Source organism: Microtus oregoni, unplaced genomic scaffold, assembly GCF_018167655.1.
Source record: "Microtus oregoni isolate MIOR12 unplaced genomic scaffold, Mior012 000005F_ref0000423, whole genome shotgun sequence".
In the NCBI taxonomy this organism is placed as follows: domain Eukaryota; kingdom Metazoa; phylum Chordata; class Mammalia; order Rodentia; family Cricetidae; genus Microtus; species Microtus oregoni.
In genome coordinates, this window is record NW_024543064.1 from 29,364,428 (window position 1) to 29,385,789 (window position 21,362).

General features: G+C 39.9%; 1 protein-coding gene across 22 annotated transcripts in view; it reads left to right on the top strand.

Moving 5' to 3' along the window:
* Macf1 (microtubule actin crosslinking factor 1) overlaps positions 1-21,362 on the top strand; it is a 338,997-nt gene that overhangs the window by 288,317 nt on the left and 29,318 nt on the right. For 16 of the 22 annotated variants that reach the window (XM_041651076.1, XM_041651084.1, XM_041651079.1 and 13 more), the window contains 21 exons: positions 1,388-1,554; positions 3,041-3,200; positions 3,539-3,865; positions 5,103-5,187; positions 5,858-6,099; positions 6,993-7,199; positions 10,054-10,173; positions 10,774-10,881; positions 11,596-11,814; positions 13,031-13,234; positions 14,129-14,137; positions 15,043-15,274; positions 15,840-16,066; positions 17,217-17,339; positions 17,431-17,532; positions 17,914-18,015; positions 18,108-18,281; positions 18,368-18,523; positions 18,659-18,856; positions 19,301-19,429; positions 20,008-20,181. In XM_041651076.1, the coding sequence (XP_041507010.1) occupies positions 1,388-1,554; positions 3,041-3,200; positions 3,539-3,865; positions 5,103-5,187; positions 5,858-6,099; positions 6,993-7,199; positions 10,054-10,173; positions 10,774-10,881; positions 11,596-11,814; positions 13,031-13,234; positions 14,129-14,137; positions 15,043-15,274; positions 15,840-16,066; positions 17,217-17,339; positions 17,431-17,532; positions 17,914-18,015; positions 18,108-18,281; positions 18,368-18,523; positions 18,659-18,856; positions 19,301-19,429; positions 20,008-20,181 (3,465 nt within the window). The remainder of the gene's footprint in view (positions 1-1,387; positions 1,555-3,040; positions 3,201-3,538; positions 3,866-5,102; positions 5,188-5,857; positions 6,100-6,992; positions 7,200-10,053; positions 10,174-10,773; positions 10,882-11,595; positions 11,815-13,030; positions 13,235-14,128; positions 14,138-15,042; positions 15,275-15,839; positions 16,067-17,216; positions 17,340-17,430; positions 17,533-17,913; positions 18,016-18,107; positions 18,282-18,367; positions 18,524-18,658; positions 18,857-19,300; positions 19,430-20,007; positions 20,182-21,362) is intronic. The other 6 variants (XM_041651096.1, XM_041651097.1, XM_041651100.1 and 3 more) reach the window with 3 other exon arrangements.

A 21,362-nucleotide genomic window follows, 5' to 3' on the forward strand; every position in this document is an offset into this window, starting at 1 on the left:
CTGTACTACTTAAAAAAAGTCTTTCCCTCTCCCGTCTGCTGTTAACTCTATCAGATCTATAGGAAGGGTAGGATGAGCCCCTCCCATTCTGTGACAGGGTGTCGAGAAGCCAGTGCTAATGTGGATGTATCCATGTATCAACACACACACACACACACACTACTTCCTCTGGCTCTTACATTCTTTCCTACCTTTCTTTTATAGTAGTTCCTAAACCCAGGGAGAGGAGATGGATAGATGTCTTTATGGCTTGGAATTCAATAGTCTTTGACTTGTTTGAGTCAGAGTCTTATGTAATGTGGTGGTCAGCAACATTATGTTGCTGAGGATGGCACTGGATTTCTGATCCTCTTGTTTCCACCTCCCAAGTGCTGGGATTACAGGTGTGAACCTTAGCTGGTTTGTGCAGTGCTGGGGATCAGACTTCATGCATGTGGAACCAGCACCGTACCAGCTCAGCTCTTTATCTCCCCAGTCCTTTATTTATATTTTTGTTAGTTTAACTTCTGTTTCATTGCAGTTTTGCTTTTAAATTTTTTTTATTTTATGCCAGGCATGGTGACACATGCCTTAAACCAGCTCTTGAGAAGCTGAGGCAGGAGGATTTTTTTAGAGTTTCAGGCTAGCTTTGACTACATAGCATAGATCATGTTTCAAAATAGCCAGGTATAATGAATGTACACCAATGGGAAAAATTTTATAAACCATGTTTATCTTAAAAGAAATTTGGGATTTTTCTAGTTTTAGTAAAATATAATAACAAATGAAATTTTGTATATTTACAACATACAAGATGATATTTTGATATATGCATATAATACATTGTGAAATGGCTGCCTTAAGCTAATAACATATCTGTCATTTCAGATCCTAATGATTTTTCTCTGTGATTTTTGTCTTTTGCTTGTTTGTTTTCTGAGACTATGGCGGGCTTAAAATTCAGTATGTGGACAGGCTGGCCTCAAACTCAGAGAGATCCACCTGCCTCTGCCTCCTGAGTGCTGGGATTAATGGTGTATATCACCACTCCTGGCTCATGTACTTGTGTCTTAATTCAGAGGAAGTTACCTGTCAATAATATAGTGACAGCCATGGTACTATTAAAAAATTGAAGTGAGTGGGGTGGTAGGAACTATACTGTCTCATACTTTTTGAGTCAAGAAAGCTTTAGATTTGCCAAGATGAGTTGTTTGGGTTTTTGTTGTTGTTGTTTTTAAGATAGGGTCTTATTATGTAGATCAGGCTGGCCTCAACTCATAGAGGTCCATCTGCCTCTATTTCCCCGGTGCTGAAATTAAAAGTGTGTGCCACTACAACTGGCTCTTGTTTTATTTTTAAATGACCCTGTGTTGTTACTTTCCTTTCTCTTTAAACATATATGTCACAGTTGCTCCAGCGACTCCTAGATGATCGAAAGGCCACAGTGGATATGCTTCAGGCAGAAGGAGGCAGAATAGCACAGTCAGCTGAGCTGGCTGATAGAGAGAAAATCAACGGACAGCTGGAGAGTCTTGAACGTAGATGGACTGAGCTCCTCAACAAGGCAGCAGCCAGGTAAGGGACTTGAGTCGTGTTCAGGGGATTATTCTGTCCTGTGTTTGGTGGACAATCACTGAAATGCTTTAAAAGCTCTTGGATAACTCAGGGATTGCTCTGGGGGGTGTTCAGTAACTTATTGACAGGTGATAAGTGTTTAGAGATAATCCATGTATTACTCTCAGAAACTGAGCTGTAGTTACTAAAAAGTTCTGAGGCTGGAGACTGCTTGCTGTGAGTGGTGGCTCTGCCGTGGCGGAATTGCTGTTCCAATAACAGATGCAGAAGCCTACAATCTAGCCAAGCTATAGTCTGAGTTTTTAGGAAGTTCTTTTTCATATATATAAACTATGTTTTAATGTTTGTAATTGAAACTTGTCATGTTTCTGTTCTGTTACTTTATACTAATATTTGATTTTTTTTAATATTCTCAAGCACTAGTCTGTGATACTGTTAAAATATATACACATTCAAGAGATATATAGCTATCCTCTATCTCAAAGAAGTATATTAATAAAATATGCTTGTAAAGTGTAACTTGGAGAAAGTAGACACAGTCCCAAGTCTTTTCATTTTTATTTCATTTTATTTATTTTGCCTGTGCTAGGGATTGTACCTAGGACTTCATGCTGGTCTACTACTGCATGAGCCAGTAGTACCAGACCTCTTAAAGTAGCTGTCTTCTCAGCCTGTTCATCGTACCCAAACCCAGCATTATGGCATTTCATTACTAATTTGGTGTTCATACAGATCTGTGGTTATTTCCAGGTTCTCTGTCTAAGGCAGTTTCCTCTCTCCCCTTTGTAATTTACAGTATTCTTAAGATCCAAGCTTAGTGTGGATATTATATAAAATTTAAGATTCCAAATGGCCTGTAAAGTGTGGATGTGTGTGTGTGCGTGTATGCTAGTCTTAAATTTGGACTCAGTACAGTTTTGGCTTGAAATTGCCAGGAGCTTAATTGTGTTGACAGAGGTTTCTGTCCGTTATTATATCTGGGACATAATTGGATTTTTGAAATCTGGGAAGGACTTCTAGCTCATAGAATTGCTACTTTGGTTTTCTCTTCACTCATGTGCAGAGATAACAAGGATAGAGTAAGACATGAAGACAGTTGATTTGGGGTTCCTTTAAGTTTTATTTATTGTGGCCATTTGTTCTGGCTGTGCATCCTACACTCCATTCTGATATGTGGAAGGTAGTCTAAGAAGGAGTGCTGAAAGAGCTCCTTCTATCCTTAGCCTGCTACTACTTATGAGGTGACTGGAGAAATGTTTGTTTAAGCCGTCAGGGCTAGATTTCTCTGTTTTAATCATGAGATAATTATCCAACCCACCTTAGAGAAGGACAGTGGAAAATAATGCAGCGAAAGCTGCAACCACAAAGCAGGGCTCCCTACCAATGTGTTCTGTTTACTGTGGGCATGCCTGGGAAGACGCTCTTGTACTGATTTGATGCTCCATGACTGTTCTGCCTGAGCATCTTGTTCTGTGTATTTGTGTAGGCAAAAACAGCTGGAAGATATCTTGGTTCTGGCCAAACAATTCCATGAGACAGCTGAACCTATTTCTGACTTCTTATCTGTCACAGAGAAAAAGCTTGCTAACTCGGAACCTGTTGGCACTCAGACTGCCAAAATACATCAGCAGATTATTCGTCACAAGGTAGGAAGGTGTTATGATAGATGAACACAGGACTGGAGACAGAAACTGAAAAATGAAAGCATTTTCTAGAAAATGTTTTATGGAGTTTTTATTTTAAAATAAGATCAAATTATTAGATGGAAACGATACTTTGAGTTGGAATAAGAATAGACATTGCCTAATAGGCTAACAGCAAAGGAGGAAAAACAGCTTATGTGCTACTTTTCATACTATTTTTGCCATGCAACAGGTGAATTTTTATTTTAATTTGTTCTGTTATTTGTTATTCATTGTTTCATGTTTGCTTTTTATTTATTTATTTATTTTTGTTACTCATTTTTTTCCATCTGGATTTTCAGGCTCTAGAGGAAGAAATAGAAAACCATGCAACAGATGTGCACCAGGCAGTTAAAATTGGGCAGTCCCTCTCCGCCCTGACATGTCCTGCAGAGCAGGGTAGCATGTCAGAAAAGCTAGATTCATTGCAGGCCCGATACAGTGAGATTCAAGACCGGTGCTGTCGGAAGGCCACCCTGCTTGAGCAGGCACTGTTCAACGCTAGACTGTTTGGGGAGGATGAGGTGGAGGTGCTCAATTGGCTGGCTGAGGTTGAGGACAAGCTCAGTACAGTGTTCGTAAAGGATTACAGACAGGATGTCCTGCAGAAACAGCATGCTGATCACCTGGTATTTGTGTTTTCATTCTTATATTTATGTTACTGAATTATTTTGTCACTTTGATATGTGTTTCTCTTCATTTCTTTTTCTTTTAATTTCTCTCCCCTCATTCCAAACACTTCAACTTTATTGTATGCATAATAAATTTATGCATATAAGTGCATAGTTGAATTGGTGCCAAGTACTCATTCTTTTTGGATAGGTCCAGGAAAATACTTGTATTTAACAGGCTTAGCTGATGATTCTAGAAGATCATACAGGTTAGAGTCAGGGCCTGTCTCACCTGCAGCTTGTGATTTACATCATTGGGATTGGGTAATGTAGCAGTAGATTTTTGAGTAGATGAGAGCGTACTGTAATAAAACCATATATATCTAAATGATATCCATAATATCATCATGTAGTTGAAATAGTTCTGAAATCCCAGGGATTCTGTGTCATCTTATAAAATATTCTTGTTTCCATCTTTTTTGTTTTTTTTTAATTATGTGTCTGTGAGTGCAGAGGCCAGAGGTGTCAGATCTTTGGAGGCAGAATTACAGTGGATGTAAGCTGCCTGTGGTGGTGGTGGTGGTGGGAACCAAATTCAGGTCCTCTGGGAGGGCGGTGCATGCTCTGAACTGCTGAGCCATCTCTCCAGCTGTGTTTCCATTTGCTTTTATGAATTCTCTTTATTTTTAATATAATGGGCATTTTTGCTATATTTCATTTCTAACATTCTTGTGTTTAAGTTTAATACTGATAGATTGGTAAAGCTGATTTCATCCTTTTTTTTGGGGGGGGGGGTTTCGAGACAGGGTTTCTCTGTGGCTTTGGAGCCTGTCCTGGAACTAGCTCTGTAGACCAGGCTGGTCTCTAACTCACAGAGATCCGCCTGCCTCTGCCTCCCAAGTGCTGGGATTAAAGGCGTGCGCCACCATCGCCCGGCAAGCTGATTTCATCCTAAATCTTTTCTCATTCAGCACAAAAGAGAGCTTGCCTATAAAGCATCTCTTAATTGCCTTGAATAATCAAATAGAGAGTAACCAAAGAGATAAATAAGGGAATTAAATATTTGATTTTAAACAAAACTGTGAACTCATCTCTTTAAATGCTCTTTTTTAAAATTACATTTTTATTAAGATTTTTTAAATACAATCTTTCCTCATTTTGCACAGCTATCCTCGTTCCTTTTAGAGAAAGCTCTCACATCTCTTCTCTTTGGTATGCCATATTTTTGGGGTTAATGTTATTTTTTCCTTTTCAGGCCTTAAATGAAGAAATTATTAATAGAAAGAAGAATGTAGATCAAGCTATTAAAAATGGTCAGGCTCTTCTAAAGCAAACTACAGGTACTTTGAAAAGTGTACCTCTTAGCACCTCTGTGGTCTTTTAGATTTTTATTTTATGTGTTGAATGTTTTGCCTATGTACATATGTGTGTATCACATGTGTGCTTGGTTCCTCAGAGGGTATTGGATTTCCTTAGAACTGGAGGTATGGGTGGTAGTGAACCACCAGATGTCCTGGGAACCAAACTGAGGTCTTCCAAGCCCCACCAACCCTACCTCTCTAGTCTTAAAGATCATAAGCGCCCAGCACTAATCACTTCTCTTGGTCTATGAGAAACTTGGTATTCAGTGACTATGACTGTGTGCTCCAGGGAAGTTGGTTATGTGTTCATTTCCTGCTAAGACTTTTGAAAACTACAAGACTTAGTTATTTTATATCTGGTTATAGAGAGCAATTCCTCCTGCCTCCTAATACACTGAATGCTAGCATTGTCTGTAAAGTTCTAGAAACACCTGCAGTTGGATTAAAAACTTAATCTTAAAAGTCTTATGCGGTCAGGTTTATTTCAAGTTAACCGTCAGTTTGGGATATTAGGATATAAGTCAGCACCGTAGCAAGGAGTCTATGAAATTTAAGCTGTTAAAGACATGATTGAAGAGAGTTCCTTCATGTGAACAGTGTTGTGCTGTTGAACTCCTATGTGTGAACAGTGCTGTGCTGTTTTTCCCAGGTGAGGAAGTGTTACTTATCCAGGAGAAGCTGGACGGAATAAAGACCCGTTACGCAGACATTACAGTCACTAGCTCCAAGGCCCTCAGAACTTTAGAACAAGCCCGGCAGCTGGCCACCAAGTTCCATTCTACATATGAGGAACTAACTGGGTGGCTGAGGGAGGTGGAGGAAGAACTGGCAGCCAGTGGAGGACAGTCTCCCACAGGGGAGCAAATACCCCAGTTTCAGCAAAGACAGAAGGTAAGCCATAATTTTACACTGTAGCAAGGAAAGAGGTTTCATCTTTGTCTGAAGTGTGTTTCCTTACCTTTATCTTAAATCTAAACCAAATGTACTCCTGCTTTCTCTCTTGTTTACTCATGACAGTAAAATTTGTCAAATATAGAATGACTATAGTCTGAAGAAGAAAAAGCATCAATTTCCAAGTTCATAGGAAGTTTGCTTGCTGGTTTATGTTGTATAATTTACCTCCACGTTCATTCTCTAAAAGGAGACACTATTTGGAAACCAGAAGAAAGCAAATGAAAAGGAGGCAAGGGAGATGGATGAGGGCACTGGGAGGAGAAAGAATAAGAACAAGACAAGAATTAATTGGGGGGAGGTGCTTCATAGTTACTTCTGATCCTGCTGCAAGATCAGATGCAGTTCTTTGTTGTTGTTTTGTTTTCAAGACAGGGTTTCTCTGTGTAAGAGCCCTGGCTGGTCTGGAACTCACTTTGTAGACCAAGTTGGCCTCAAACTCACAGAGATCATCCTTCTTCTGCCTCCCAAGTGTCAGGGTTAAAGGTGTGCACTACCACTGCCCAACTCAAACGCAGTTCTTGATACAAAGAAATTCTGGACAGCTATTCATTAGGTTAAATGTCTATAGTTGGCGCATTAAAGAATAGAAGGAAAGGAACACTGTTTGTTTTACAAATGTGGCTCAAGCCTTGCAGACAGTTCTAAGCAAGCATCAGCTAAGTCTAAAGTCATATTTCAAAATGATTGAAAAATGTGAGGCAAGGAAAAGAAGAGCTGAAGGAAGGAGGTCAGTGCCCTGCTGGGATGAGGCAGAGATAGCGCTTTCCACTGTTCCACTGCTGAGGTGCTTCATTTAGTAAGGTGTGGCCTGAAAACTTCTCCCTCCTTAGGAACTGAAGAAGGAGGTCATGGAGCACAGGCTGGTGTTGGACACAGTGAATGAGGTGAGCCATGCTCTCTTAGAGCTGGTGCCCTGGAGAGCCAGAGAAGGGCTGGATAAGCTTGTGTCTGATGCCAACGAGCAGTACAAACTGGTCAGTGACACTATTGGACAAAGGGTGGATGAAATTGATGCTGCTATTCAGAGATCACAACAGGTAATGTTTATAATGTTGTACGTTAGTGTTTTAGACTGTGGGGTATGTGTGGGATACAGTGCTATAACTTATGTAAATACAAGCTCAGGAAGAATAATGAGATCAAAATAAATACAACAAGCATGCTTCAGTAATAGAAAATACTTGGAAGAGGTTTGATCCAGATTTGAGCCAATACTCAAACCTTTTGAATAGAGAATACCTTGCAAGAAGAGACCTCTGTGAGGCTTTTTGTTTTTAAAGATATTTTTTTAATATTTATTTATTTATTATGTATACAATATTCTGCCTGTATGCCTGAAGGCCAGAAGAGGGCGCCAGACCTCTTTACAGATGGTTGTGAGCCACCATGTGGTTGCTGGGAACCAAACTCAGGACCTTTGGAAGAGCAGGCAATGCTCTTAACCTCTGAGCCATCTCTCCAGCCCTTAAAGATATTTTTTTTAGCTTTTATGTGTATGGATGTTTTTGTCTTCATACTTGTCTGTGCGCCATGTTTATGCCTGATACTCAAAGAAGCCAAAAGAGGACTTGAGATCAGATGGTTGTGAGCCGCCGTATGCAGATCCTCTGCAAAAGGAAGTGCTCTTACCCTCTGTGCAGCTCTCTAGCCCTGCCTCTCCACCTCCCTCATTTATTTATTTGTTTGCTTTTGTTTTGTTTTTCTGTTGAGACAGGATCTCACTATGTAGCTCCAGCTTGCCTTAAATTTACAGAAATCTGCCTGGCTCTGCCTCTTGGAAGCTGGGGATAAAGGTGTGTAGCACCACTGTTTAGCATGGAAAAGGGAAAGATACCAAGACTATAATTACTTTAGAATATGCAAACCAAAATAGCACAGTCACCCAAAATAGAATCCCTTAGTAAACACAGGTGTCATGTTTCCCTCTTTTTCCTTTTGCTTTCTGGCGGGGACGGGAGATAATTACTTTTGTCCGTAGCTAGATATATACTTTTTATTGAGACAGACTCTCCCTATGTAACCCAGATTGGCCTGGAACTCAAGCTCCTCCTGTCTCATCTGTGGCATCGCTGTCACGTTAGCTGGCCATGCACCTATTAATATTCTAACATACACACGCACTCTCTTGAATGAATGGATGACCCCTTGAGTTCACAATGGTTATGAAGACTTTTAATGATTCCAGCTACATCCCTAATTTGTCTTTAGTATTATTCCTAATCAGTGTAGCTATTTTCAATTGTAGTGTATTATGCTTGGGAAACTGAGTCTCATATATACTCTGCATACATATTTACTTTGAGACAGTCTGGTGTGGCCTCGTCTGTCCTCCAGCTCACTATCCCTGTACTCCTGATTCCTCTGCCTCTACATCCCATGTGCTAGGATGTCGGCCTTCTCCACAACGTCCAGTTCATTACCTTTCTCTTTTTTGGTTTTTCGAGACAGGGTTTCTCTGAAGCTTTGGAGTCTGTCCTGGAACTAGCTCTTGTAGACCAGGCTGGCCTCGAACTCACAGAGATCCACCTGGTCTGCCTCCTGAGTGCCTTTAAGCATGTGCCACTACTGCCCAGCCATAACCTTTCTCGTTAAACCTAGGTTTAACACCCTAATCTTAAAAATGTAAAGTATTTCAAAATCCAGAGGATGTTCAGCCAGTAATATTGCCTATTAAATATTCTAAAATTCAAAATGCTTCTGTTTCTAAGCATTTCTGATAAAGGGTACTGAAGTAGACAGAGGTTAATAAAGTGGAAGAAAAGGTTATAAAGATTAGAGAAGGGGACTGGAGAGATGGCTCAGCGGTTAAGAGCATTGCCTGCTCTTCCAAAAGGTCCTGAGTTCAATTCCCAGCAACCACATGGTGGCTCACAACCATCTGTAATGAGGTCTGGTGCCCTCTTCTGGCCTGCAGGCATACACACAAACTGAATATTGTATACATAATAAGTAAATAAATATTAAAAAAAAAAGATTAGAGAACTGTAAAGATCAACAGTTATACAGAGAACATTAGTTTTTGTGATGGATGGAGTTCAGGGTTCTTTTAGGTCCCATCCTTTATCTTGGCAAGTTCTTCTAAATTAATACTACTCAGCTGTCTACTACCATTTTAAATTTATATTTAAACACCTATATCCAGGAGATGACACACACTTGTAATCCTTTAGGGTTACATCACAAGACCTTGTCTCAAAAAAGAAAGAAAGAAAGAAAGAAAGAAAGAAAGAAAGAAAGAAAGGAGAGGAAGGAAGAAAAAGTAGTAAATGTAACTACTAAAGTTACTACTGTTTAGTGTTGGCATTGGAGATAGTTAACAGAAAGTACCACTTGTTAAAGTTCCCTGATTAGAAAGATTCCAACTGCTATTTCTAATGGAGGACTAACCATCTACTAAGTTCTATAGCTTTTCTTGAAGAAGTTGAAATCTAATTTTCCTACATTTTTGTTGTGATTTTGTTTCCTTTTAAAAATTCTTGCTACTATTGTAAGACAGGGTATGCCTGTGTAGTTCAGGTCAGGCTGGCCTCAAACTTTGAATTCTCCTGCCTCAGTCTTCCAAGTGATAGAATTATAGGCATGTGTTTCCATATTCATGTGTTTCCATATTCATCTTAAAAAAATCGTATCGTGTGTTGTCATCCCTGTTCCCATGGTGCTGGGGATTGAGCCCGCAGCCTCATGCATGTTCATTAAGTACTTTTCCACTAACTACAAAGCCCTCTACAGCTTGGTTTGTGATTCTTATAAAATTATTTTTAGTTTTTAATTTACCTTTTAAGGTACAACTATACTTCTAGAAATCCAGGCTTTTCTGGTGTTGGTTAATTTACAGCTGTAAGAAAGAGACCTTGGTTACATATAACTCTTCATTTTTCTTGACTCTGTTAGTACGAGCAAGCTGCAGACGCAGAACTAGCCTGGGTTGCTGAAACAAAGCGAAAGCTGATGGCGCTTGGTCCAATCCGTCTAGAGCAAGACCAGACCACGGCTCAGCTGCAGGTACAGAAGGTGAGTATAGACAGCCAAATGCTCACATGTCCTGATTGGGAGAGAGTTAAGGGGGATGGTTTAATGGAATATGATAGAAATTAATCCTTAAATACTTGATTTGGTGGCTGGAGAGATGGCTCAGCGCTTAAGAGCACTGGCTGTTCTTCCAGAGGACCTGAGTTCAATCCTCAGCATCACATGGCAGCTCACAACTGTCTGCACCTCCAGTTCCAGGGAATCTGATACCTTCACACCAGTGCACATAAAATAAAGTTAAATAAATTATCGGGAAAAAAAAACTTTATTCGGATGAGGAAAATATATTATGTTTGTTCTTTTTATAGAAAAGGATAAGTAGATCTTTGAATCCCAAAAAGAATAGTTAGTCTCCTGAGTGATTTAGGAAGGAAATGTTTTTGTGGACAACTAAAAATAAGCACTGAAAACAACGTTTCCTTTAAAGATAAGCATTGATAATAGGTAAACGCTAACCTTTAAGAATACTCTTCATGTATTTTTAAAACAAGGAATTTCACTTGTTGTGTCTGACATTTCACCAGCATGGGCACAGGGCAGGTCCTTTCGCTTCTTGGCTTAATTGCAGTTTACTTTTCAAAGGCTTTCTCCATTGACATCATCCGACACAAAGATTCAGTGGATGAACTGCTCAGTCACCGTGGTGAAATATTTAGCACATGTGGAGAGGAGCAGAAAGCTGTACTGCAGGTGAATTACAGTTATTATTCGTGCTGCATTTCTTCATCAAGCTAAACTGGAAATAAAACAATGAAGTAATGTTTTAAAAGTGTTGTTTCTCCTACTAGACTTTCTGATAACTGATGGTTAGGGCAAGGCATGGGGCACACGCCCATAGCACCTGAGAAAGTGGAGCAAAAGCCTCTCCAGTTCCAGGCCGTCCAAGTCACATCTGTCCTTATCTACACTTCTAAACTAAGTGCGCGTTCGGAGGCTTCCTCTCCAGTCAGCACTGGGCGTGTCAGTTTCCCCACAGTTTGGTTGTGTCTCTCTGCTAAGCTTTTGTTGTTGTTATTTTTGTTTGTTTGCTTTTTGGGATGGAACCTTGGCTGGCCTGGAACTCTCAGAGATGACCTGGCTCTGCCTCCTGCGTCACCATACCCAGCCCTAGAAGATTATTTTTAATTATTTTTCTGTGTGCTGTTTTACTACCTTTTCAACCATATCCATACTTTTCAAATCCTAGACATAATGTGTATGTGTGGTAGTTAAATTTGAATTAAATATAAAGAAATTAAAAATCACTTATTCATTAGTCCATTTTAGTTAATTTAGCGTATGTTTCTTTACACTTGTTTGTGTGCATGCAATTTTGTGGGAGGCTTTTATGCATCCTGCATTTTTTTTTTAAAGGAAAAGAAGCTTCTAATAATATTTTTTTTTCTTTTTCTGTTTGACTTGTAGGAGAAAACTGAGTGCCTAATACAGCAATATGAAGCCGTTAGCCTGCTCAACTCAGAGCGCTATGCCCGCCTAGAGCGGGCACAGGTCCTGGTGAACCAGTTTTGGGAAACATACGAAGAGCTTAGTCCCTGGGCTGAAGAAACTCTAGCATTAATAGCACAGCTGCCCCCTCCAGCTGTTGATCATGAGCAACTCAGACAGCAGCAGGAAGAGATGAGGGTAAAGAGCATGCCAATTCTTCCTCAGTGGAGACGGACCCTGTAACTCACTGAAAACACTTATTAAGGCTTATGGGGTGAATTTTAGGATGCAAAGTTAACTCCTAATTAGAATTTCTTTTCACAATGAAAACGCGTGTTAAAATTTCTTCATCATTCAATATTAATTGATTAAAGAAGATTATAAATGTGTCAGGAAGCTGTCAAGCCAGACATAGTAGTACATGTCTGCAGTCCCAGCACTCTAGATGTTGGTGTTCATGAGCTAGAGGACAGCCTAGGTTACAGAGAAAATTCTAGTTCAGGCAGGCTTGCAGCCAAAAAAGTTAAAAAGTTAAATTCTTCAAAAAGTTAAAGAAATTTTTTAAAAAAAACTTTTGTATATGGGGAGAGAGAAAGAGCTAACTAGGGCTGGGATTAGCTTAGTGGTAGAGCACTCGATGCATGCCTGAGGTCTCAAGTTTGATCCCCAATGTACAAGAAAAAAAAATGAAAAAAAAAAACAGCTAAAAATCAAAGAAATTTAAAATATTTCTGAGGTTATTCAGGTATTAAAGTGTGGCTGGCTCTTTCACTTGATGAGAATGGGAGCTGTGAAGGAATTAGAATATTTTTGCCTCATAGATTTAATATGAAAGAAATTTATAGATGTATCAGCTACAACTATTGCATAAATTTTTATTACTTAAATGTCCATTTCTGGTTTGTGATTTCTCCTTAGTACTATCCCCATGTTTCTTTAAGTGGAGGTGTAAACTGGACATAGCAATAAAGTCAGAGTGGTTGAGTTACCAAGTGAATGCAGTTCTTAAGTTACCCTGCTTGGTGACTCAGTCTAATGTGTAGACAGATACTGAGCTATGTAATATATTCTATTATGATAATGTGATACCAAGACATACTTAGAAGTGGGATGGATATGCCCAGGAAGACTTCCATAGTGATTGGACATCTGATTGATTTGGGAAATTAAGAGAATTACATAGTATTGGAGCCCAAACCCTTCATAAATGGTGAGAGGCTAGGACTTGCTGGTTAACAGTTCAGTTTGTATCTCTCAAAGCTGTTATTAGCTATGATCAAGGTATCTAAATAACCTGATATAAACATGCTCATTATTTTTGGTTTGTTATGACCTAGGAATCCTCATTGTATTTTTGTTGCTAATTGCTTGTTGTCTTTACTTACTATGTTTTAATTCATGTTTCTTTCCACAGCAACTGAGGGAATCCATTGCTGAACACAAGCCTCATATTGATAAGATACTAAAGATAGGGCCACAGTTAAAGGAGTTAAACCCTGAAGAAGGAAAAATGGTGGAAGAAAAATACCAGAAAGCAGAAAACATGTATGCCCAAATAAAAGATGAGGTGCGCCAACGGGCCCTGGCTCTGGATGAGGCTGTGTCCCAGTCTGCTCAGGTATGTATGTTTGTGTTAGAGTTCTCAACTGCCCATTAGTCTGTTAGCCTCTCTGCAGGAGTACCCAGAAACCATGTTGCTAATCCATTATCTGTAGAGTAGGGAACTCTGTCTCCTTGCATTTCTACCCTCAAGAGCACTGGTGCACTGACACTGTGTGAAAGGTGGAATGCATCTTGGCTGATCTATGTAATGGTTTATTGATGGCTTCTCTGAAAGCTTCATGCTACAGTGACTCTTTAGTGGGGATGATTTGAGGATAATTTAATTTTGCAGATCCAAAACCAGTGATTACCTCAACAAAAGTCAAGTTCTAATTGAGGCTACTAATGGTGAGATTTAGAATGACAGCACATTAATTTAAGCAGCCAACTTTTTTTTTAATATTTATTTATTTATTCTGTATACAATATTGTTCCTGCGTGTATGACTGAAGGCCAGAAGAGGGCACCAGACCCCACCACAGATGGTTGTGAGCCACCATGTGGTTGCCAGGAACTGAACTCAGGACCTTTGGAAGAGCAGGCAATGCTCTTAACCGCTGAGCCATCTCTCCAGCCCCAAGCAGCCAACTTTTTAAATTCAGAAAAAAGTATGCTTCCATAGGAAGTACAGAGAAGGGAAAACCACCAGCAGTAGACTTTTAAGCATGTAACTACACACTTCTCAACTAATATATTACTGTTAGTGGTACTCTTGTCATGTCTGGATATTTTAGTCCTTGTTGAGTCAATATTTTTGGTTAATACTTGTACTTACTCACGTTTTTCCCCCCACCTCCTGTCCCATCTCACTCACATTGTGGAATGTGTTACTTTGTGTTGTTGCTGCCTGCTCCTGTCTTCCCCACATCGTCACATTTCATTGTTGTGTTGACCGCGCCCACCATTACAGATCACAGAGGTAAGGTTCCCACTCACTCCATGGGAGTCAGTGTTCTTATAGAGCTGAAAATTGAGGACAGTGCCTATAAGAAAGCTTCATCTTTTCTGGAAGTTTAATGTGACCATTTTGTTTGACATGGAACATAGAAGTAAGGGAGTAGTGGGAAATGATTTAAGACATTTGTTTCTCTTGTAGGGCACTTGACATTGATGAACCTTACTCAAATTAATAAATCCAGAGTTGATTTTAGATGAGGTTTTTAGACGAAAACTCTTTCTGTGGTGTTCTCTCTTCCCAACTTATATATCAAATTATAAATTCAGAATTTTGTGATTATAGTCATTTTATTCAAAGTACCAGAAAAGTGGGAAGGTTAGATTTGGCCTTCCTTGTTACCGTTCATCATGCCAGCACTTCCCTTTCTTTTGTTGCACAGTGTGGGTTGTTAAACTGCATACTGTAGTATTTCAGACTCCAGGCACTCAGCAGGTTAAGTTCCCATCCATTTACATAGCGGTGGAGGGCACCTTAACTTGTTGCTCTGGTCTGTTGCATGCCGCTGTCATCTGAAGTGCTGAGTACTGACTCTCAGCAGTTTATAGTCTTGTACCTATCTCATCATATTAGTTGGAGTTTGAGAAGTATTGTGACAATACTAACCATTTTGTGACTTTTTGGTGTATTACTTAGTATTTTTTGACTCAAAAAATAAATACTGTCTTTTTGCCACTCTAATATACCAGCACTAGTTTACTAAGTCCACAACAGGTTTTTAGACAAACCCAACCCTTTAACATAGCCATTGGGCCAGACTGAACATGGGCAATCCTAAACAATAGGTTTATAGTTTGACTTTATGCTCTAACATGTTCCCCAACATGATAAAGTATTGCTATGATGGCTAATAACCCAATTTTGTTTAGTTTCATGATAAAATTGAACCCATGTTGGAAACTCTGGAGAATCTTTCTTCTCGCCTACGGATGCCGCCCCTGATTCCTGCTGAAGTCGATAAGATTAGAGAGTGCATCAGTGACAATAAAAGTGCCACCATGGAGCTAGAAAAACTGCAGCCATCCTTTGAGGCCCTGAAGCGTCGTGGAGAGGAACTCATTGGGAGATCTCTGGGAGCAGACAAGGATCTGGCTGCAAAAGGTACTTGGTGGATATGATTATTCTTTAAGAAAGAGCACAGACTGAATTCCAGGCTGTGGCTACCTCCAACATCCTACCCAGAGTCACTGCTCAAGTAATGAGCATTCTAAAAAGTCGTGTAGAATTCATTTAGAATTCAGAACACATTTTCCTATTGAAACAAGTTTACAATTGGGAGCTAGATTCCCAGGCCAGGAAACAAATGCTTCTTTAACCCCTAATGTGAGTATCACAGTATCAATAGTGGGCAGAACATAACTACCTTTTGTAACATTTTCCATGGGAAATTCACAGAAAGTTCAATAAGAACACTTGAAGGAAGCATTCCATTTCAACCCTTAAGTTAAGGACTTTTATCTGATCAGATATTTTGTATGATATTTCCAGATTGCTTCTGTGGTTCCTTTCTTTGTAAGGGAGATCAACAAGCAGAAAATACTAGTGTAGAAATGATAGTGATAAAGCTACGATGAACTATAATGCCAGAATTAGACAGAATTTCAATGAGAAATTTAGATTTCAGATTTAGAGAGATTCTGTTCACATCTTTGCTTTACTACTTCAGAAATTCAGGACAAGCTGGATCAAATGGTATTCTTCTGGGAGGATATCAAAGCACGGTCTGAAGAGCGAGAGATTAAATTCCTTGATGTCCTTGAGTTAGCGGAAAAGTTCTGGTATGACATGGCAGCTCTCCTGACGACTATCAAAGACACCCAGGATATTGTCCATGACTTGGAAAGCCCTGGCATTGACCCCTCCATCATCAAGCAACAGGTTGAAGCTGCTGAGGTAACAAAAATACAAAACGTCATCTTGTGTGTGTGCCTTTAGCAAAATACTGTATCCAAGTTGATTGGGGTGTATGTGCGTGTGTAGTGGTGATTTCTATTTATTTATTTATTTATTTATTTTTGTTTTCTTGCAATGCTGAGGATTGAGCCTAGGGTTTCATACATGCTGAGCAAGTGCAGTGCCTCTGAGCTAAGCCCCCAGACCAAGTATGTTGTGGTAGCTGCTTTGTTTGGTTTTTACGGTGAGACTTTTTTTCCACTTTCAGGGAGGAGATAGACAATAGAAAATAAAAGATTCTGAATTCCTCATCCAGAGATAGCAAATCACTTAAACACATCTTTTTCCTAGTATTTCTGGGCACTCTAGATGGACTTCACTTGCGAGCCGTTTGGCACAAGCAGTGCCTGTCTCACCATCTTATTTGAGACACTTTTCATATGGAAACTCTCCTCCTCCTCCTTTATCCTTCTCTGTTTTAGATGCTTACAAAGAGCTGATTGTATTTAAGATTATATAGCCCAGCCGTGACCTAGTCTATCAGCACCAGCCTTTGTGACTGCTGCTGTGTTGTTTCATCATATATTTTTTTCTTGGAACCAAGAAGGGCTGGTTAATTATCAAAGCTCATTATACCCTTCAAGTTAATGCTTTCTCTGCCATTTTGTCATCATTATGTGCTCATATTTTGTGACTTTGTATATAATACATTTGATTTACTTATTTTTTTTGATATGTAATTCACATTGACCACTTGAGTATGAGGCTGCACTCTTCTGGATAAGCAATATCTTAAGAGAAAAGACATTTTGTGATTTTTCAGGTTCTACTTAGTGTTTGCTCTTGATGCAGCGGGCTATGTTGCATTTGCCGAATTTGAGAAGTTATGTTCTACTTTCTGTTTTTTTTTTGTTTTTTTTTTAAATATTTATTTTTATTTATTTATCATGTATACAATATTCTGTCTGTGTGTATGCTTGCAGTCCGGAAGAGGGCACCAGACCTCTTTACAGATGGTTGTGAGCCACCATGTGGTTGCCGGGAACTGAACTCAGGACCTTTGGAAGAGCAGGCAATGCTCTTAACCTCTGAGCCATCTCTCCAGCCCTCTACTTTCTGTTTTGACTCATTTTCTGCCCTTCTCATCTAGACAATTAAGGAGGAGACAGATGGTCTGCATGAAGAATTGGAGTTCATTAGAATCCTTGGAACAGATTTGATTTTTGCCTGTGGAGAAACTGAGAAACCTGAAGTGAAGAAGAGCATTGATGAGGTGTGGAGAGTGGGTGAGGGGTCAGATGAACACAGTGGGTTAGACCAGAGAGGCATTGCTGGAAGGGTTTGATTCAATATTTCTCCCGTAGATGAATAATGCTTGGGAGAATTTAAACAAAACTTGGAAAGAAAGGCTAGAAAAACTTGAGGATGCCATGCAAGCAGCTGTGCAGTATCAGGACACTCTCCAGGTAAGAGGCTGGGAGATACCCACAAAGGAAATACGTGCTCTACTTTCTCTTGTCATTTCTAAATCTGGTGCGGAGTGGCTCACCCTCAGTATTGCAGTATTTAGAAACCTAAGACAGTGTTGCTTCTACATTTCTGGCCTAAGTTTCTCACGTCTGTTGAGAAAAATGTTGACATAATATACATCCAAGTTTCTACTGTACTACTGCCATTTTCATTGTCATTGCCTGCTTGTCATACCCGCACCCATGCAGCTATTCAATGAAGCTGGCCAGATTATGTAAGTTGCCACTTGCTAGAGGTCCTAAACCCATTTAATCATGAAGTCCATAGTTGGGAAGGAAATGGCCCTTCTCTTCTAACCTCGTGTTTGTGTTTTTCAGGCTATGTTTGACTGGCTAGACAACACTGTGATCAAACTCTGCACCATGCCCCCAGTGGGCACTGACCTCAACACTGTCAAAGATCAGTTAAATGAAATGAAGGTTTGTATGTAGGAATGGCTTTGAAAAGAGAATTGCTTCTCTTTAGTATTGAAAATTTGGTTTATTGTTAACATTAAGTACATCTTTTATAGGAGTTCAAAGTAGAAGTCTACCAACAACAAATTGAGATGGAAAAACTCATTCACCAGGGTGAATTGATGTTAAAGAAAGCTACTGATGAAACAGACAGAGACATTATACGAGAACCATTAACAGAACTCAAACACCTCTGGGAGAACCTGGATGAGAAAATTGCCCATCGACAGGTAAGGCTAGTGGTACCATAGGTTAGTGAACTGCTGTGTACCTTCTCTGATTTCCTAACAAATATTCCTTGTCTTGTCCCGAGCAGCATAAGCTAGAAGGTGCGCTCTTGGCCCTTGGTCAGTTCCAGCATGCCCTAGAAGAACTAATGAGTTGGTTAACTCACACTGAAGAGCTGCTTGATGCTCAGAGACCAATAAGTGGAGATCCAAAAGTCATTGAAGTTGAACTTGCAAAACACCATGTGAGTATTTTCATTTCTACCTAACTCTGTCCATTTGAGACCAGATACCACCGGAAGCTTAATGTTTTGTGAACCTTGAGCCAGGTTTATTTGACATCAATTGAGATATCAATTATGTCATTCAACATTTTTTAGGTTCTGAAAAATGATGTTTTGGCTCATCAAGCCACCGTGGAAACAGTCAACAAAGCTGGCAATGAACTTCTTGAATCTAGTGCTGGAGATGATGCCAGCAGCCTAAGGAGCCGCCTGGAAACCATGAACCAGTGCTGGGAATCTGTGCTGCAAAAGACAGAGGAGAGGGAGCAGCAGCTCCAGTCAACTCTGCAGCAGGTATGCATGTTGTCCAGGTGGCAGAGTGTTGGGAGGAGGCCTAAGTGAGAGAAAGGAAGCCATCTGGGGTAGAGTTCCTTATGTAAAGAGTAGCTTTTGATTGGTGGGTCCCTTGGGATTTATTTGTAGTTCCATGTATTTACTAATTGCAGTTAGTCTTTACTCTGACCAACTTATTTTGAAATTCAGGTTTTTCCTATATCATCAAGTTAGGCTTCTCCTTTTTCAGCAATTCCTTAGTCTACTCATCAGATTGTATTAGGCATCAATACTGTGTTATAGTTAGATTTTTGTCATAAGCAAGCAGATTGTGCTAGTCCAGAAATGATATAACTACTGTGCCTGGGAGCAGCTTCAGATTCCTCCCAGTAAGCTCAGGATCATTCCAAAAGATTGCTTTTACACTTGCTTACTGATACTGTTGAAATGTCTTTTTCTCAAAAGGCCCAGGGTTTCCACAGTGAAATTGAAGATTTCCTCTTGGAACTCAATAGAATGGAGAGCCAGCTTTCTGCATCCAAGCCTACAGGAGGACTCCCTGAGACTGCTAGAGAACAGCTTGACACACACATGGTAATAGCAGCTCTTCAGATTGCACATAAGCATCTCTGTTCAGTAGCCTCTGAGAGACGCTAGTGCAGCTCATCTGCAGACTTTAGTGCCTGACACAGGCAGCAGTAGTGAAAGGAAGAGTCAGCTAGAGCGGCATCGGTGAGCTGGTAAACCATCCATCTGGTGGGCACCAGGGTATTGACTAGAGGTGAGAGCATTGCCAGAGTGTTTGTGTTCAGTAAGGGTTCTGGAGAAATCTGAGCAGTGTTGACAGTGTTTTAAGAGAGCCTATTGAGAACAAAAGGCAACATAATTTTTAGGGAAATCCTTAATAAAAAGCAATAATAAATTATTAAAGACTACTTTTGAGATCTTTGATCCTTAAAAAATTATTTTCTCGGTGAGTTGATTGTTTTCATATTAAGGAAGAATTATAGATTTTATTTAATAATAGCTCATACTTTGAACTGCACCTAAAAGAAACTTCTATTGAGACAAGGCCGTTAGGGATTTTCCCTGGCTGTGCTGTTGAAATCTATGTATATGGGGTCTTCCAGGAAGTAGAGAGTGTTGATATCTCTTCCTGCATTCTCTTGTAGGAACTGCATTCTCAGCTGAGAGCCAAGGAAGAGACTTACAATCAGCTGCTGGACAAGGGAAGGCTTATGCTCCTCAGCCGTGGTGATTCTGGGTCTGGCTCAAAGACTGAGCAGAGCGTAGTTCTCTTGGAACAGAAGTGGCACGTGGTCAGCAGTAAGATGGAAGAAAGAAAGGTACCACCACAGAAACGTTGTTTGGCAGTGTTACTGTCTCTGTTTTTTGGGATGATTTTGAAGATGGGTATGTTGTGATAGTGAACTTTCCCTCACAGTGTACTTCATATTAACCTATCTTTGATTTCTGTTGTCTGTGTCACTTACGGCATTAGCTCCTGTCAGTCTTCGGTTTATAGTTGCTCCTTTTCTCCACCTGCCAGGAAGACACCGCTGCCTGTTACTATTAGTACTGGACTTCATATCTGACACTAATGCCAGTGTGGGTTTCTACTTGAAAACAAAGTTTAACATAGAATCAAGAAGTTGGGGACAGGGCAGTATAAGTGTTACCGGCAACTTTCTGCAAGGATTTTTACTAGAGTCATTCATGCTGGGCGAGCATTCTACCACTGCATGTTGTATGCTTTTAGAACATTAATTATAAAGTAACCTGAAAGGATAAAGAAAAATATGTAATTTTGCCGGGCGGTGGTGGCGCACGCCTTTAATCCCAGCACTTGGGAGGCAGAGGCAGGCGGATCTCTGTGAGTTCGAGACCAGCCTGGTCTACAGAGCTAGTTCCAGGACAGGCTCCAAAACCACAGAGAAGCCCTGTCTCGAAAAACCAAAAAAAAAAAAAAAAGAAAAATATGTAATTTAATCAGCTGCAATTAGTAACAGTTTATGTTTTCAGTGTACTTTTTGAATGTATTCATTTTTAGTATATTCTGGATATAATCATCTTTTAAAAACCATCATTTATTTTGCCTGCCTAGTAGATGGTCCCAGGTATCCACTAAGAAGCCAGGACTAGAAATCCATGAGAATGGAGCTGGGATGTCCTAATGGAAATTAGCTCTCGCCCTGAATGACCATTACTTTCTGTCATTCTGATTTAAGTGAGAGTAGATTAAAAAGTTATATTTCGGTGTGTTTCTAGAGTTCTGTGGCATCAACACACATTTCAGACTCAGATACTTCATGTTATACTTTCTAAAATCATGTATTTAAACAGTGAACACTGTAGCAGCAGTATCTTTACAGCCGAGCACTCATCATTTACTTTCTCCACACCATAAGATGTGCATTAAATGTGGGCTTTTACCTGGATCAGGATTTAGGTTCTGTAGCTATCACTGGCACTAGAGCATGCTCACTTCTACTTACTGAGTAATTTGTTCTTTCCTTAAATGTTCCAG